We start from the raw sequence: 16,198 nt of genomic DNA, 5'->3' as shown, positions 1-16,198 counted from the left end.
AATGTTGCTATGGCCTACAACTACTACTATATATATCTCAGCAGATCCCAAAACCCATCATTATGTTGGCTACTACATGATAATAATACTTTCATTTGTTCTATATAATTTTTTGTCATGTCGGCTAGTTCTACAGGTTACGAACCATGAGCGCCATTCTCTTCTCTCTTCTCCTATGAGCCCCGGCACCCCATCTCCATTTAATGGCCAAACCCACCAAATAATTATTGATTTTCCCACTCCAGTCCTGTCACATCCGGTTTCATCCCCACGGCTAGCTCCTTCCCGCATTGTCGTGATTTAGCTCGTGCACCCCTCTGCTTGTTTTGCGGAGCCAACTTTTGACTAAAGGCTGTTGGAGTTGTGATTTGAGAAAGCTTTATGTTTTTTCTATCCATGTTTCGCATGCGAGGTGGCTGACAGAAGGAGGGCATAGGGAAGAGGATCTTCAGCACAAAGCACTGAGATGCATTGAACATCATGCAGTGACGGCACCTCACCAGATTTATTATTTACCTTTATTTTAGTGCTCAGCTCTGCAACGAAGATTGCAAGACGACACGTATAAGAGGAAGAAGACCTTAGTGGAAAAGACAATCTGCATGTGAAAGTACTGGATCTGGTGCTATCGGAGGCAAGAGATGCAGCCTACAAGCAAGCTTCTGAGTCTCACCCTCCTCGTCTTGATGGGCACTGAACTCACCCAAGTAGGTTTATAAACGCCATTTTACTCCCCATTTAAGATATTCAAACCATGATTTGCCAATTATCCTACAGATGACCTATTTAAAGACGATGTAGGCCTAGAGATTTAAATATATTATGATATAGAGACAATAAAGAGATTTCATCCCCCGAAATTTTTCATAAGCGCTTATGCGCATCCACCGAGGCATTTCTATAGACAAACTGTATGCTATCTAATCCTGATGATCGAGAACAACAATTAAACAAGCAATTAAATAATCTAGTCTACATTGGAATATTTAAATTGTTGTTTCACATGCAATTCGTCTAACTAATTATATATTAATTCCAAGTATGTGTGAGATCATCGAAGTCGAAATCAGCGAGCAAAACGACTGAATGAAAGTTAATCACATGGCATTAGCAGTGAGAGCCTACTTTGAACTGAGACTGGGCAAATCTTTTTCAACTTTCAGCCCATTGCGGAGTCCCTATCCCACTCAGGAGGTTCTTGGTGTGACTATCCATATCCGCATGTCTGAAGACTTATTTTGGAGAAGTGAGAAGTGATACTATAGACAGCGAGCAAAAAACCATCAAATTAGTCAACTATTAATTTCACAATGACAGAAGTAGGGCACTTTTACATACATAGACGAGTAATGCTGTTTTGAGAATATCTATTAAACACGCTAATAACATGTGACTGCAGTTTAATATAGTCTGAATTGTAGGCCTATTGGTTTAGTATGTCAGTGGAAAGGCTACATAAGAAAGCTTAACAAGTATTGCATGAACCTGATTCTACCCCAAATTGTAACATGAATAGCCTAATCTCTTTACATTGATCCTACAGGCAGACAGCTGCTAGCAAAAATTATTCAACACAGCAATGATAAACTGCTATTTAAAATGGGGAAAAAATAAAAAATAAACGGAGAATTTTTGTTATGATTAAAAGCTATGATTAATAACTGGTATTCATTTGTAATGCTGGTCTGCATGAACATGTTCTTCTTAAAATCTCAATTTTCTTTTCAAATAATTGTTTCTCTGTTCAGAGACGCTTTGCACTCCATGGTGACACAGCGCCTCCCCCTGGCTGCCATAATGCCACCTACTTTTCCGACAGTCTTGGACACCAACAGGGTGTTCAAGCTTTTGTTCTAGCCCAGCACTAACACACTTGATCACACACTAATCAACTGATCATCAAACTCTGGATTAGTTGAATCAGGCATTTGGTGCTTTCAAATAGTCATGACAGATTGACATTCTTACTTACATTCCTGAAGCTGGTATGGCAGGTAGGCTATGTCACTACTAGGCTACACAGTATCTTACAAATGGGCGTGCAATATCATTTGTAACGACAAGGTGGCGGAATGTCCCTAGATATCCCTGCACATGGTTGGTTAAGCAAAACAAGTCCATGGACAGCGATAGATATTATGCCTGCATGTGCCATTATTGCGCCACGGACTTTGTACAAGCCTGATGTGCAGTCTGATGTTGTTTAAAATCTCTACGATTAATCAGATGTTCCAAGATTACGATTTGTCGTTTTTGTCTGTGAATGACTATATCAATATCCTACATATCTTTATTGGAGGAAATTAAACTTGATTGTACCTTGCATTCTTTCTATAGCGCTTGTCGATAGTTGATGCTGATGGGTTTCAATGTGGTTGGACTAATCCAGTTCTTCTCGCCATAGAGAGTCATCCAGCCACTGTTATTAAGTAACCTACACAATTAAGGCATTCGGTCTGAGAATGCCGTTTTGTTAAGGTTCGTTTGGGCTCGTTTTGTCTCAATTGCTTTTGTGGGGTTTCATGCTTAACTTGATTAAATCACACATAGACTTCAGAGTCTGAAGTCATGTTATTTACATGTAGTATTCCCTGACATGAAGATACTCTTTTGTATTTGGTATAGAAGGTGGAAAGGTGCATAATGCTGTCTCGATGTGGCAAGCTCGAAAGCGTGGCACCGCGGACTTGAGCTGAGGATTTATCGATCCGTGCTGGGTGGGCGGGGGTATCCAGCGAATGGGAGAGGCGACTGAATTCCGTCATTTTATAAACTCGAGAGTGATTGCGGGAGAACGGATTCACAATTTAAAACAACCGCATTGGCCCATCATCACAGTCGCCTTTGAAGAGAGCAGAACCTCCACCTGTCATCCAAACATGTTCAAACCCAGACTGTCCGCTGTTGCAGCCATGCCGTTGCATCAAATGACTGGCAATGTTATTTGCCTAGTTATTTCCCCACTGGAATGTGTACAATGAAGATTTTGGTAATACGAAGAAAGCGCAGATATGTCGGTGCCTTTACTTAAGATTGGAGTGGTGCTTAGCACGATGGCTATGATCACTAACTGGATGTCGCAGACATTACCGTCCTTGGTGGGACTCAACACCACCAAGCTCTTGGTAGCGTCAGGAGGGAAAGCAGACCGGAGTACAGGCGTGAGTGACAGCTAATTCAGGAACCATTAGAATCATGTACCCTACTGAGGACAAATTACGCGTTTACATTTGTGCCAATAGCACGAATAAAAATAGTTTAAAAAAATTATTAGTATGCCTATAATTGATCATGTTGGTTGTTAATTGAAAGAAAAAAAGCTGCTGTTGGTTGTGCATCAAAAGAGAGGAAACTTTAATGTAGTGACTATTGCCAAACGAGTAGGCCTATCCATGTACATATAATAAACTGTTAATAATTATGTTACTATTCTTGTTAACCTTAGCGTAGGCCATACAACAACTTTCACATATTCTTTGCTAAATGGATGAACTTGATATACTGTAAATAAGTGTGGTAATGTGGTCCAATGATGAACAATAATAACATTTCTAAAACTGTGACCTAATGTATTTTAATATAAAGAGCAACGTTAGGCTACATGCTATATACTAACAGCTAATGTGGCATATGATATACATAATGGATCTTAGCATAATACACTGCGTGTCACTAATTGCCAGGGTACATCTAGAGCCATATTTCTATTCATATCTATATTGCTCTGGGTTCATGTAGTGGTTCAACTTAAACCAATCCACATTTCAACCAGCCTCTGTATCAAATTATTACTGTGAAGGCATGTTGTTAAATAGGCAATGACTGTTTTATTGAATGACTCTACCTCATGACTTTATTGGAGGGTTGAAAATGTAACGGCACAGATTAAATCATGTTAAACCGTTACAAGTACTAGACTATGACTTAATATTATCACAATCTAGCAAAGGCTATTTGAGTAGATTTACAAAGATGTTTCCCTCAATTTGCTGTAATATCCTTTTGCCAGCCCCTTTGTCTTCAGAATGTGGACAGTCTGATTGTTGAAGATTAGGGTGGAGCATACTGCAAAGGTTCAAAACTACCGATGCCATTTTACGTAATCATACTCCATCAGCTTGGAACAAGGTTATGTAAATCCCTGTGGTGAAATGATTCCACTTCAAACTAGCACAAATTCTCTGCAGAGATCATGATTTTTGTCCAAACCTCCCAAAATGTAATTACATAGTTTGGTAAGCGAATGTGTTTTAGATATGAGTAGTGAGTAGTGATGTGGTGCTACTAGTGATGTGGCGTATCTTAAACTACTGAGCTAAGGTGAGCCTTGCCAAGCCAAGCCAAACCGAGCTGGACTGTACTGGCCTGGTAAACCATCCTCCACAGCTGCTGAAACGGTGCTGGAAAGGACAATATGAAGAAGAAAAAATGTCAGTGCCAGTACAGTATGGCATGAAAATGGAAATACTGTCACATCCCATCATTACACGAATAACCCTTTTCCATGAATCTCTGTCTCTCTCCCTGTCTGGCCCCGTCCTTGTCTGTCTGTCTGTCTGTCTTATCATCTCTCTCCCTGTCTGTGTGTCTCTCTCGTAGGTGCTGCCAGCCAACCCTGAGGAGTCATGGCAGGTGTACAGCTCAGCCCAGGACACAGAGGGTCGCTGTGTCTGCACGGTGGTGGCACCTCAACAGACCATGTGCTCGCGGGACGCCAGGACCAAACAGCTCCGGCAGCTGCTAGAAAAAGTAACCACCCATGTAGCATGACGTACTACTGTACCCATTACCTCCTGTTATCAGAGTTCCACTAGAACAAACACCATTCACCAGTTGCACCACCAATACCATGACATCTTCTTTTCAGTAGTAATAGCCTATGGACAGAGGACAGGAGTCACTCACTTGTATGGTTCCTTGAGAATAGCAATTCAGTTCACCCTGCAGGATTTTGCCGATATTAATTTCCCATCATCATCATTTCATACACTACCGTTCAAAAGTTTGGGGTCACTTAGAAATGTCCTTGTTTTTGAAAGAAAAGCACATTTTTTGTCCATTAAAATAACATCAACTTGATCAGAAATACAGTGTAGACATTGTTAATGTTGTAAATGACTATTGTAGCTGGAAACAGAAGATTTTTTAATAGAATACCTACATAGGCCTACCGAGGCCCATTATCAGCAACCATCACTCCTGTGTTCCAATGGCACATTGTGTTAGCTAATCCAAGTTTGTTATTTTAAAAGGCTAATTGATCATTAGAAAACCCTTTTGCAATTATGTTAGCACAGCTGAAAACTGTTGTCCTGATAAAAAAGTAACCTTCTTTACACTAGTTGAGTATCTGGAGCATCAGCATTTGTGGGTTCGATTACAAAATGGCCAGAAACAAAGACTTTTCTTCTGAAACAGATCAGTCTATTCTTGTTCTGAGAAATGAAGGCTATTCCATGTGAGAAATTGCCAAGAAACTGAAGATCTCATACAACGCTGTGTACTACTCCCTTCACAGAACAGCGCAAACTCTCTCTAACCAGAATATAAAGAGGAGTGGAGGCCCCGGTGCACAACTGAGCAAGAGGACAAGTACATTAGCGTGTCTAGTTTGAGAAACAGACGCCTCACAAGTCCCCAACTGGCAGATTCATTAAATAGTACCCGCAAAAAACCCGTCTCAACGTCAACAGTGAAGAGGCGACTGGGATGCTGGCCTTCTAGGCAGAGTTCTTGTGAGGCGTCTGTTTCTCAAACTAGACACTCTAATGTACTTGTCCTCTTGCTCAGTTGTGCACCGGGGCCTCCCACTCCTCTTTCTATTCTGGTTAGAGACAGTTTGCGCTGTTCTGCGAAGGGAGTAGTACACAGCATTGTACCAGATCTTCAGTTTCTTGGCAATTTCTCGCATGGAAGCCTTCATTTCTCAGAACAAGAATAGACTGACGAGTTTCAGAAAAAAGGTCTTTGTTTCTGGCCATTTTGGGCCTGTAATCGAACCCACAAATGCTGATGCTTCAGATACTCAACTAGTGTAAAGAAGGCCAGTTGTATTACTTTTTTAATCAGAACAACAGTTTTCAGCTGTGCTAACATAATTGCAAAAGGGTTTTCTAATGATCAATTATCCTTTTAAAATGATAAACTTGGATTAGCTAACACAACATGCCGTTGGAACACAGGAGTGATGGTTGCTGATAATGGACCTCTATACGCCTATGTAGATATTCCTTAAAAAATCTGCCGTTTCCAGCTACAATAGTCATTTACAACATTAACAATGCCTACACAGTATTTCTGATCATTTTGATGTTATTTTAATGGACAAAAAATGTGCTTTTCTTTCAAAAACAAGGACCTTTCCAAGTGACCAAAAACTTTTGAACGGTAGTGTATGATCTGACATTGTCTTATACAGTAGATAGGTTTGGAGGCCAGGTGTTGCACAAATGTGGCACCTTGATGGGGAATAACCGGTAGTCCATGTTAGCACCCCCCCAGCCTTATCCCGGATGTAGATCTTTCTGATTCGCTTGCTCTTCAAGTACACATAACAGTATGTTGCTGTTGAGCACTTGAATCGCTGTAATGTCTGGCTAGGCACATTAGAGATAACAGTGACACTTTTTGCAGTCAATCATCCATAGCATATCTACAATTAATTGTGCAATGCACCAACATTTTTTGTTGGGAAGACCCTAAAACACTAAATGCAAACCCAGGTAAAACAAGGATTCCTAATATATTTGGGGCTGAATTTAGGTCTTTATTGTCTTTATTTTTTTGTATTGTTTCCTATGTGTTAGGTCCAGAATATGACCCAGTCTATCCAGGTGCTGGACCAGCGGACCCAGAGAGACCTGCAATACGTGGAGAGAATGGAGGTCCAGCTGAAAGGTCTGGAGACCAAGTTTAAACAGGTGGAGGAGAACCACAAGCAGAACATTGACAGGCAATATAAGGTATGTCAACATTGCTCTTACATAGACAACATTGTACAAAGAGATGTCCTCTAAGTGGAGTTATGGGTCCATATTTATCAAGCGTCTCAGAATAGAAGTGCTGATGTTGGACCAGGTCCTTCCTGTTTATATAATCTTATTCATAAAGGCCTAAAAGTGATCCTAGATCAGCACTACTACTCTGGGAAGCGTGATACATACAGCCTCTGGTGTAAATGAAACCCTTACACCTAAATGCTCGTCCCTGGAAATAAAAATAAATGTCATCAACTATTCTGATGACGTTTATGTTTGTGTGTGTGTTTGTGTGTGTGTGCTCCCCATCTATCCTCACCAATGCTATGTTTATGCTATGTTCTGTCATGAACATCCCTGGGAGTGATGACCCTTGCACGTTTTGTGTGTGTATATTAGATAGGCTAGTGAGTTAGATTATTCGACACTCAACAGTATCTCATTTTTTTTTTGCTTGCAGGGCTAACTTTAGGAAATTATAAAGCTGCAGAGACTGAAGAGGCAGTTCAATCCCAGTGTTCTATCCCTGAACTTGACCAATGACTATTTGCACCATGCGTTCTATTTGAAATATAGCCTCCGACCTTCACTGCTCTTTGCATTTCTGCATGTTACTGTAGATGCATTCCATGAATAGATTTTGCTCAGTTATTTATTATTTTCATGACATTTTTATTTAATTCCATATCTCGTTTAGTTTAGTAGATGCATACTCGGTTACCACAGAGAAAACTAACGGAAACGCTGTATGTGACATGAAAGCATGTAACCCTAAGATGTTGCATTTTAAAAGGTGAAAATAAAATATTTTCCCAATTGTTTTTGGTGTGCCGAGGACTTGTTTCATGCTGCTTATGTTTGTGATGATGTCACATCCGCTCATGATACTGTTGAATGTGTTAGGTCCACTCTGCACTCACCATAGGGAGACAGCCAGAGTAGGGCAAGACAGGTGTGGCACACCCATTTGCTCGCATAACACTGAACCAAGCCTATTTTAACCTTTCAGGCAATAAAAGCGAAAATGGAGGAACTTAGGCCATTGATACCAGTGTTGGAGGAGTACAAAGCTGATGCAAAATTGGTATTGAAGTTTAAAGAGGAAATCCAGAATCTGACGTCTGTGCTAAATGAACTCCAGGAGGAGATTGGAACCTATGACTACGAGGAGCTGCAAAACAGAGTGTCAAATCTTGAAGAGAGGCTTCGTGCGTGCATGCAAAAATTAGGTAGGCTCAGATAACACCGAAACACCCCGTTTGCTTCCTTGTGCAAGGGGCCAATCAGATCTACAGTAGTTATTCGTCTCACACCAGCAGATCTCTATCTATCCACCACACCTACATGTTCTACCCCTACAGTATTTCAGCTTTAACATACTCAGATATTCTCTCATGTTAGGGAATCAAAGATGCCTTGACTACACCTATTCCTATTCATACTCCTACATGTACTTACATGTCTACTGCAAATCAAGTGTTATTGGTCACATACACATGGTTAGCAGATGTTAATGCGAGTGTAGTGAAATGCTTGTGCTTCTAGTTCCGACAGTGCGGTAATATCTAACAAGTAATCGAACAAATTCACAACGACTACCTCATACACACAAATCAATGCATCAATGCTTAACAATATTGTTGATGAAAAAAAGAGATTGTCCTCATACAGTATGTCAAGTTAGACACTATTTAAACATGTTAGGATTTAGAGTTGTTAACGGGTGATTTGAGTTACTTTTTGCTGATGTAATCCTATTTAGTCAAAATTACATCACGAGCACATCATGTTATGCGTGCCAGAAATGAGCTAATGAGATTATGTCCACTTCTTGAGTAAAAGCTACACACCATTGTAGCGGAAGTCATCTAAAAAATAGTGACAGGATATAACAACTGACAGATTACTTATTTCAGTAATCTCCTTGTTGCATGGGTTGTTCACAGGAAGGAATATAGATACAAAGCCTGCCTGTCACCATATTTCTTTGATTGATGTCAGAAATAAGTGAAAGGCTGAAAGTACAGATGTAGGATCTTAATTTGAGACAGTTTGCTACAGCGGGAAAATAATCCTGCAGCAACAAGACATTTTAATTATTATATGGATTACAATTAATTTACATTTTTGTAGGGGTTGATACATTTTTGGTAAGGGAATATCATGTCTGAAACTTCAAAGTGGAAATTTGGTTGTTACAAACAGGAAATTACAAACTTCAGAAGCCTTTGTAAACATCAAATACACAACAATGTTTTTGCCGGAAAGTTATTCTGCGACAGGGTGATCAAATTAAGATCCTACATCTGTAGATGAAAGGCTGAACAAATCAATGAATGGTACAAAATGCATGTTTAAAAAAAACATTAGGAGGTAAAATGTAGAGGAAATACACTGGTAAGGAATGAGACCGAGGGAAGACAACATGCATTGAAGTCAGTTTCCTTCGCGCAACTATATGATTCCATTATCAAGCCAGCTGCATGCACTGTTGGTAGCATTGACTGTTAGGATGCTGAGTGTACCAATAGGAATACATAGACCCTGTAGGGAGGGAGAATAGCTAATGTACTGGCAAATTCCTAGAAATGTAAGAATGTCTCACTCCAATATGAGAGGATTATCCATTTTGGTTTCAAGTGCTCAGCTTTAACTTTCCAAGTACTATAGCAATGGGAGATGGCAAGAGTTACATAGTACGGAACACTATCTAAGAAGAATGGGGGCTGCTACTTTTTTCTGGATGTGAAGTGAGGGGGAGGTGTGAGTGTGAATTGAGTGTGTGATTTATGTAAAAACAGAAAAGTATGTTTCCATTATTCATAGTTATCATTTATCTATGCTATTGAAACGATACTGTTGTACAGAGACCAAAAACCCAAAGTTAGTGAGCCAACGTTGATTCTGAGGCAGAGAAATAGATTGCAGGAGGACTAGATTCGGGCATACACATGTATACAGTATCGACACAGTTCTTGCTAGAGAGCCCTTCAGCTGAAACACGAATGTCAAAACCTGAAGAAATCACTGAACTGATCACTAGGATGCAATACTAAAGCTGGATTTGTCATCGTAAACAAGTCATATTGAAAATGTGATTTTCAACATAATTTTATATCAAGTATAGTTGGTACATCAAGGTCACTGACCTATGCAGACACACACACACACACACACACACACACACACACACACACACACACACACACACACACACACACACACACACACACACACACACACACACACACACACACACACACACACACACACACACACACACACACTGTTTTCCAACCTATAGACAGCATTGATAGTACAGAGATAAATGCAGTATCTTCATTGTGTCTTTGGCTCTTGCAGCATGTGGGAAGCTGACAGGAATCAGCGATCCAATCACAATTAAGACGTCTGGATCAAGGTTTGGATCCTGGATGACTGACCCCCTGGCACCTGAGGATGACACTAGGGTAGGTCTGCTTCTGCAATACCTATCATATTTATTATACAGTATAAACATAAAACAGAGTCAGCTAGAACATGTTTTGTTAATTATGCAATTGTGAGGAACCTCAGGAAAGATAAAATATCAGATGTAAGATGTTAGCTAGCAATGTAGCATAAATCAAGTTTGAATTACCCAATTACTCAAGTTTTCACCAAAATGGATCCCATTGGAACTTCAGTAATGTGTTTTCATGCCTCACTGTCTGGGATTAGCTCACCGGCACCACAACAATGGGAGGTATTTACATCTCTGGGGTGTCATTGCAGTAAGATAAGTCATTCTAGGGATAAGTGGTGTCTGATATTATGTATACCTTATGTCTGATAAGAGATGAATCCCAGGATTGGATGAACGTTTTTTTTTACATTTTTGAATGTGTTGCACATACTGAAATATCACTCGTTATCATGCAGAACTTTTATTCTTGTGTTCGTTATGGAATACCACTGACATTCATTCTTCCCATGAATCCAGGTGAAAGCTATGATCCCTTAATGATGTCACTTGTTAAAGCCACTTCAATCAGTGTAGGTGCAGGGGAGGAGACAGGTTAAAGGAGGATTGTCTTAAGCCTTGAGACAATTGAGACATGGATGGTGTGCCATTCAGAGTCTGAATGGGCAAGACAAAAGATTTAAGTGCCTTTGAATGGGGTATGGTAGTAGGTGCCAGGCCCACCGGTTTGTGTCAAGAACTGCAACACTGCAAATCTGAGAGATCAGAGATAAATTGAGTCATCCGCACTGGCTCTCAATGATTGATGAGGGTCGAAGCCCTGGCTTTGTAGAGAAAGTCTGTCTGGGAAACCTTTGATATCCTTCATTTAATCTCAGGGTTAGAGCAGAAAGACCACAAGCGCTCCATGATTTGATATTACAGGATGGTTTTAGAAGAACATTTGACAATAACACACTGTACCTGAGATTGACAAATCTTTAATGCTCTTGTATTCCTATCCAGGTGTGGTACATGGACGGCTACCACAACAACCGATTTGTGCGGGAGTACATGTCCATCTACGACTTTATGAATTCCGACAACTTCACGTCTCACCGCCTCCCTCACCCGTGGTCGGGCACGGGTCAGGTGGTCTACAACGGCTCCATCTACTTCAACAAGTTCCAGAGCCACACAATCATCAAGTTTGACTTCAAGACCTCCGTCATCAGCAAGTCACGTCAGCTGGACTACGCCGGCTACAACAACATGTACCACTACTCCTGGGGAGGCCACTCGGACATCGACCTCATGGTGGATGAAGGCGGGCTCTGGGCCGTCTATGCCACCAATCAGAACGCGGGGAACATTGTCATCAGCAAACTGAACCCCAACACCCTGCAGATCGTCAAGAGCTGGACCACCAATCACCCCAAGAGGAGCGCAGGAGAGGCCTTCATGATCTGTGGTACGCTGTATGTCACCAATGGCTACTCCGGTGGGACCAAGGTGTACTATGCCTTCAGCACCAACTCGTCCACCTACGAGTACATTGACATACCGTTCCAGAATAAGTACTCTCACATCTCCATGCTGGACTATAACCCTAAAGACAGAGCGCTGTACGCGTGGAATAATGGTCACCAGGTGCTGTACAATGTCACCTTGTTCCACGTCATTCGCTCAGAGCAGGAGCAGTAGATAGCTAGCCATGCTGTGACCTTCTCACTCTACGGCAGACCTGGGTTCAAATACTATTTGATAACGTTCAAATATTTTTTGCATTTGCTTTAGCCTGCTTGGAGTGCAAGATGGACGGAGTTTGTAGTTTTGCAACAGTTATATTGGTTCCATTGCACCAGGCAAGCTCAATCAACCTTGGCTAGATCAACTGAATTTGAACACAGGTCTGGTCCACAGATTTTTCAAAGTAGGGGAGATATGTAACTCAAATCAAAGTTTATTGGAAATGTACGCAGATTTGCAGACGTAATCGCAGGCGCAGCGAAATAATAAGTGCTTCTAGCTCAGGGTTTCACAAACTAGGTCCTCGGGACCCCAAGGGGTACACATTTTGGTTTTTGCCCTAGCACTACAAAACTGATTAGAATAATCAACTAATCATCAGATTTGATCATTTGAATCAGATGGTGTAGTGTTAGGGAAAAAAACTAAACGTGCATCTCTTGGGGTCCAGAGGACTTGAGTTTGGGAAACGCTGTGTAACGCCAACAGTGTAGTAATACTTAGCAATAAAAAAAAATATACACACATAATCCAGAAACATTTAAATACATTAAGAAATTAAGAAACATTAGAACGAGCAATGTCAGAGATCGGAATATAAATATATATACATATAATGGTGTCTAAAGACAGTACGGGCAGTATATGATTAGAAAAAATGTATATAGGATGAGCCATGACTAGAATACAGTATATACATATAAAGTGGGTAGAACAGTATGTAAACATTATTAAAGTGACCAGTGTTCAATGACTGTATGTACATAGGGGCTGTAGTCTCTAAGGTGCAGGGTAGAGTACTGTGGAAGTAGAGACGTATCCTGTATGTTACTCAGTAACAAGATATAAAGTACATCATGATATACAGTGGGGAGAACAAGTATTTGATACACTGCCGATTTTGCAGGTTTTCCTACTTACAAAGCATGTAGAGGTCTGTAATTTTTATCATAGGTACACTTCAACTGTGAGAGACGGAATCTAAAACAAAAATCCAGAAAATCACATTGTATGATTTTTAAGTAATTAATTTGCATTTTATTGCATGACATAAGTATTTGATCACCTACCAACCAGTAAGAATTCCGGCTCTCACAAACCTGTTAGTTTTTATTTAAGAAGCCCTCCTGTTCTCCACTCATTACCTGTATTAACTGCACCTGTTTGAACTCGTTACCTGTATAAAAGACACCTGTCCACACACTCAATCAAACAGACTCCAACCTCTCCACAATGGCCAAGACCAGAGAGCTGTATAAGGACATCAGGGATAAAATTGTAGACATGCAACAGGCTGGGATGGGCTACAGGACAATAGGCAAGCAGCTTGGTGAGAAGGCAACAACTGTTGGCGCAATTATTAGAAAATGGAAGAAGTTCAAGATGACGGTCAATCACCCTCGGTCTGGGGCTCCATGCAAGATCTCACCTCGTGGGGCATCAATGATCATGAGGAAGGTGAGTTATCAGCCCAGAACTACACGGCAGGACCTGGTCAATGACCTGAAGAGAGCTGGGACCACAGTCTCAAAGAAAACCATTAGTAACACACTACGCCGTCATGGATTAAAATCCTGCAGCGCACGCAAGGTCCACCTGCTCAAGCCAGCGCATGTCCAGGCCCGTCTGAAGTTTGCCAATGACCATCTGGATGATCCAGAGGAGGAAAGGGAGAAGGTCATGTGGTCTGATGAGACAAAAATAGAGCTTTTTGGTCTAAACTCCACTCGCCGTGTTTGGAGGAAGAAGAAGGATGAGTACAACCCCAAGAACACCATCCCAACCGTGAAGCATGGAGGTGGAAACATCATTCTTTGGGGATGCTTTTCTGCAAAGGGGACAGGACGACTGCACCGTATTGAGGGGAGGATGGATGGGGCCATATATCGCGAGATCTTGGCCAACAACCTCCTTCCCTCAGTAAGAGCATTGAAGATGGGTCGTGGCTGGGTCTTCCAGCATGACAACGACCCGAAACACACAGCCAGGGCAACTAAGGAATGGCGCCGTAAGAAGCATCTCAAGGTCCTGGAGTGGCCTAGCCAGTCTCCAGACCTGAACCCAATAGAAAATCTTTGGAGGGAGCTGAAAGTCCGTATTGCCCAGCGACAGCCCCGAAACCTGAAGGATCTGGAGAAGATCTGTATGGAGGAGTGGGCCAAAATCCCTGCTGCAGTGTGTGCAAACCTGGTCAAGAACTACAGGAAACGTATGATCTCTGTAATTGCAAACAAAGGTTTCTGTACCAAATATTAAGATCTGCTTTTCTGATGTATCAAATACTTATGTCATGCAATAAAATGCAAATTAATTACTTAAAAATCATACAATGTGATTTTCTGGATTTTTGTTTTAGATTCCGTCTCTCATAGTTGAAGTGTACCCATGATAGAAATTACAGACCTCTACATGCTTTGTAAGTAGGAAAACCTGCAAAATCGGCAGTGTATCAAATACTTGTTCTCCCCACTGTATATATAATGTGTAGAAGGTATAGAAACAGAATGTAAGAACAGGTACCGAAAAGGTAATGCCTTTTTTGATTTAGATGACTTCAAAAGTCTTAGAATGATTGTGTTTTTATGGAATTACCCACTCTTAACTTCTTTCATCACAGAGAAATAGTGCAGCCTACTGTATCGTAGTGTAGAATTGAATTACTCTAGAAGCTGAAGAGATATGAAATCCTGGGCCTTGTTTATCGACCTATATTAAACCAAACTGTGGGACACAACACACAATCATGACCACTTTCCCCAGGTGGGTGCTACTCATTGGTGGTGGCTGAGGTCACGTTTCCCCCCTTTACATTCTGAAGTGCGCTAAACATCTGTAAAAGCTCTATATAACAATACATTTATGTACTAGAGTGAATTTATTCGGTAATTATAATTACTGGATCAGATAGTAAAGATTGTCAAATGTAGCAGCCATTTCCCATGGAACTCGATTCCTGCATTTTTAAAGGTGGAGACTACTGTAGTGATCATTGTAACGCAGAGCCATGTTTCTTATTTATATCAATATTAACCCATATCCCCATGTGTTGGTAGCAAAATATCTATTTGGAACAGGTGTAATGACACCTCATAACACATCTCAAAGTATTCTGTCTTTCCTGCGCAATACGTCCTCTCAGGAACCAATACAACACAACCACTCATTTGCATGGGATCACCGGTACGTACATTGTAGGATCTGAGTATGATTGATAAATGAGGCCCAATGGAGCACAGTGTAAAGAATCTAGTCAATGACAATACCGTATATCTGGGAACACCGACTACAGACAGTTAAGGCAAAGACTGTTGGAAGCATCCTGTTTCATTAATGTTTCTTTGTGATGTGTATTTTCTCTTTTCTATCTTCTTTTTGCATGGGCATTTTTACCAATCGAAATGGTTCCCTTCTCTGGATGTATTTTGCAATATTATGACGCTGTTGTACAGGAGACTAGTTTAGCATTGCTAGGAGGCAGGCTTTTTACTTTCTTATTGTCATTGGGGTTGATATACAGTATGTTATTATTGTTGGTATTGATATTTGCTGTGATAGCCTGTCTTTGTAGATTGTATTGTATCGAAAGAATTTGACCAGCTCGTATATCTGTCAGGCAAAAAAAAACGACACTGTAACGATCACGAGAATGTGCAAACAATGTATCTATGAGCCAGTGAAGTATCCATTGGCAATTTTTTTTATTTGACATCACAAATCTACTGTCTGTTTCTTAGAGTGATAAATTGTGACATCTTGTTCTGTTGAGCTTGCGTATGTATCTGCAATAACATTCATATTAATAAACATGAGCTTTGTTCTACAATTGACTCTTTGTCCTAGAAAATAAACTTCTGAATAAGATGACTTTCCTCAATCAAACCCATTTCTGCAATGCATCTGTAAAATGCAGATTTTTTTTGTCTCACAGATTTTGAAATAAGTGCTTCAAATCTCATCGCATTATCCAAACGACGAATGCAACTGTTTGGTCAATGGAGCATAGGACACGAAAACGCAGTACAACCCAGAA

The 16,198-nt window shown here is 40.7% G+C and overlaps 1 protein-coding gene across 3 annotated transcripts; it reads left to right on the top strand.

Annotated features, from left to right (window-relative positions):
• Positions 1-263: 263 nt before the first annotated feature.
• Positions 264-15,995, top strand: LOC139545724 (noelin-like). Of its 3 annotated transcripts, none has more exons than XM_071353798.1 (6): positions 265-707; positions 4,600-4,749; positions 6,807-6,962; positions 7,987-8,206; positions 10,341-10,447; positions 11,446-15,995. In XM_071353798.1, the coding sequence occupies exons 1-6, from the start codon at positions 642-644 to the stop codon at positions 12,121-12,123; spliced, it is 1,377 nt and encodes a 458-aa protein (XP_071209899.1). In that variant the 5' UTR covers positions 265-641; the 3' UTR covers positions 12,124-15,995. The 3 variants fall into 3 exon arrangements, with proteins under 3 accessions (XP_071209900.1, XP_071209899.1, XP_071209898.1); XM_071353797.1 differs by lacking the exon at positions 265-707 and adding an exon at positions 2,598-3,161; XM_071353799.1 differs by lacking the exons at positions 7,987-8,206; positions 10,341-10,447; positions 11,446-15,995 and adding an exon at positions 7,438-7,798 and having other exon boundaries at positions 264-707.
• Positions 15,996-16,198: the final 203 nt, after the last annotated feature.

The sequence above is a fragment of the Salvelinus alpinus genome, chromosome 19, assembly GCF_045679555.1.
Source record: "Salvelinus alpinus chromosome 19, SLU_Salpinus.1, whole genome shotgun sequence".
NCBI classification, from domain to species: domain Eukaryota; kingdom Metazoa; phylum Chordata; class Actinopteri; order Salmoniformes; family Salmonidae; genus Salvelinus; species Salvelinus alpinus.
This window is presented reverse-complemented; position numbering and strand designations above follow the sequence as displayed.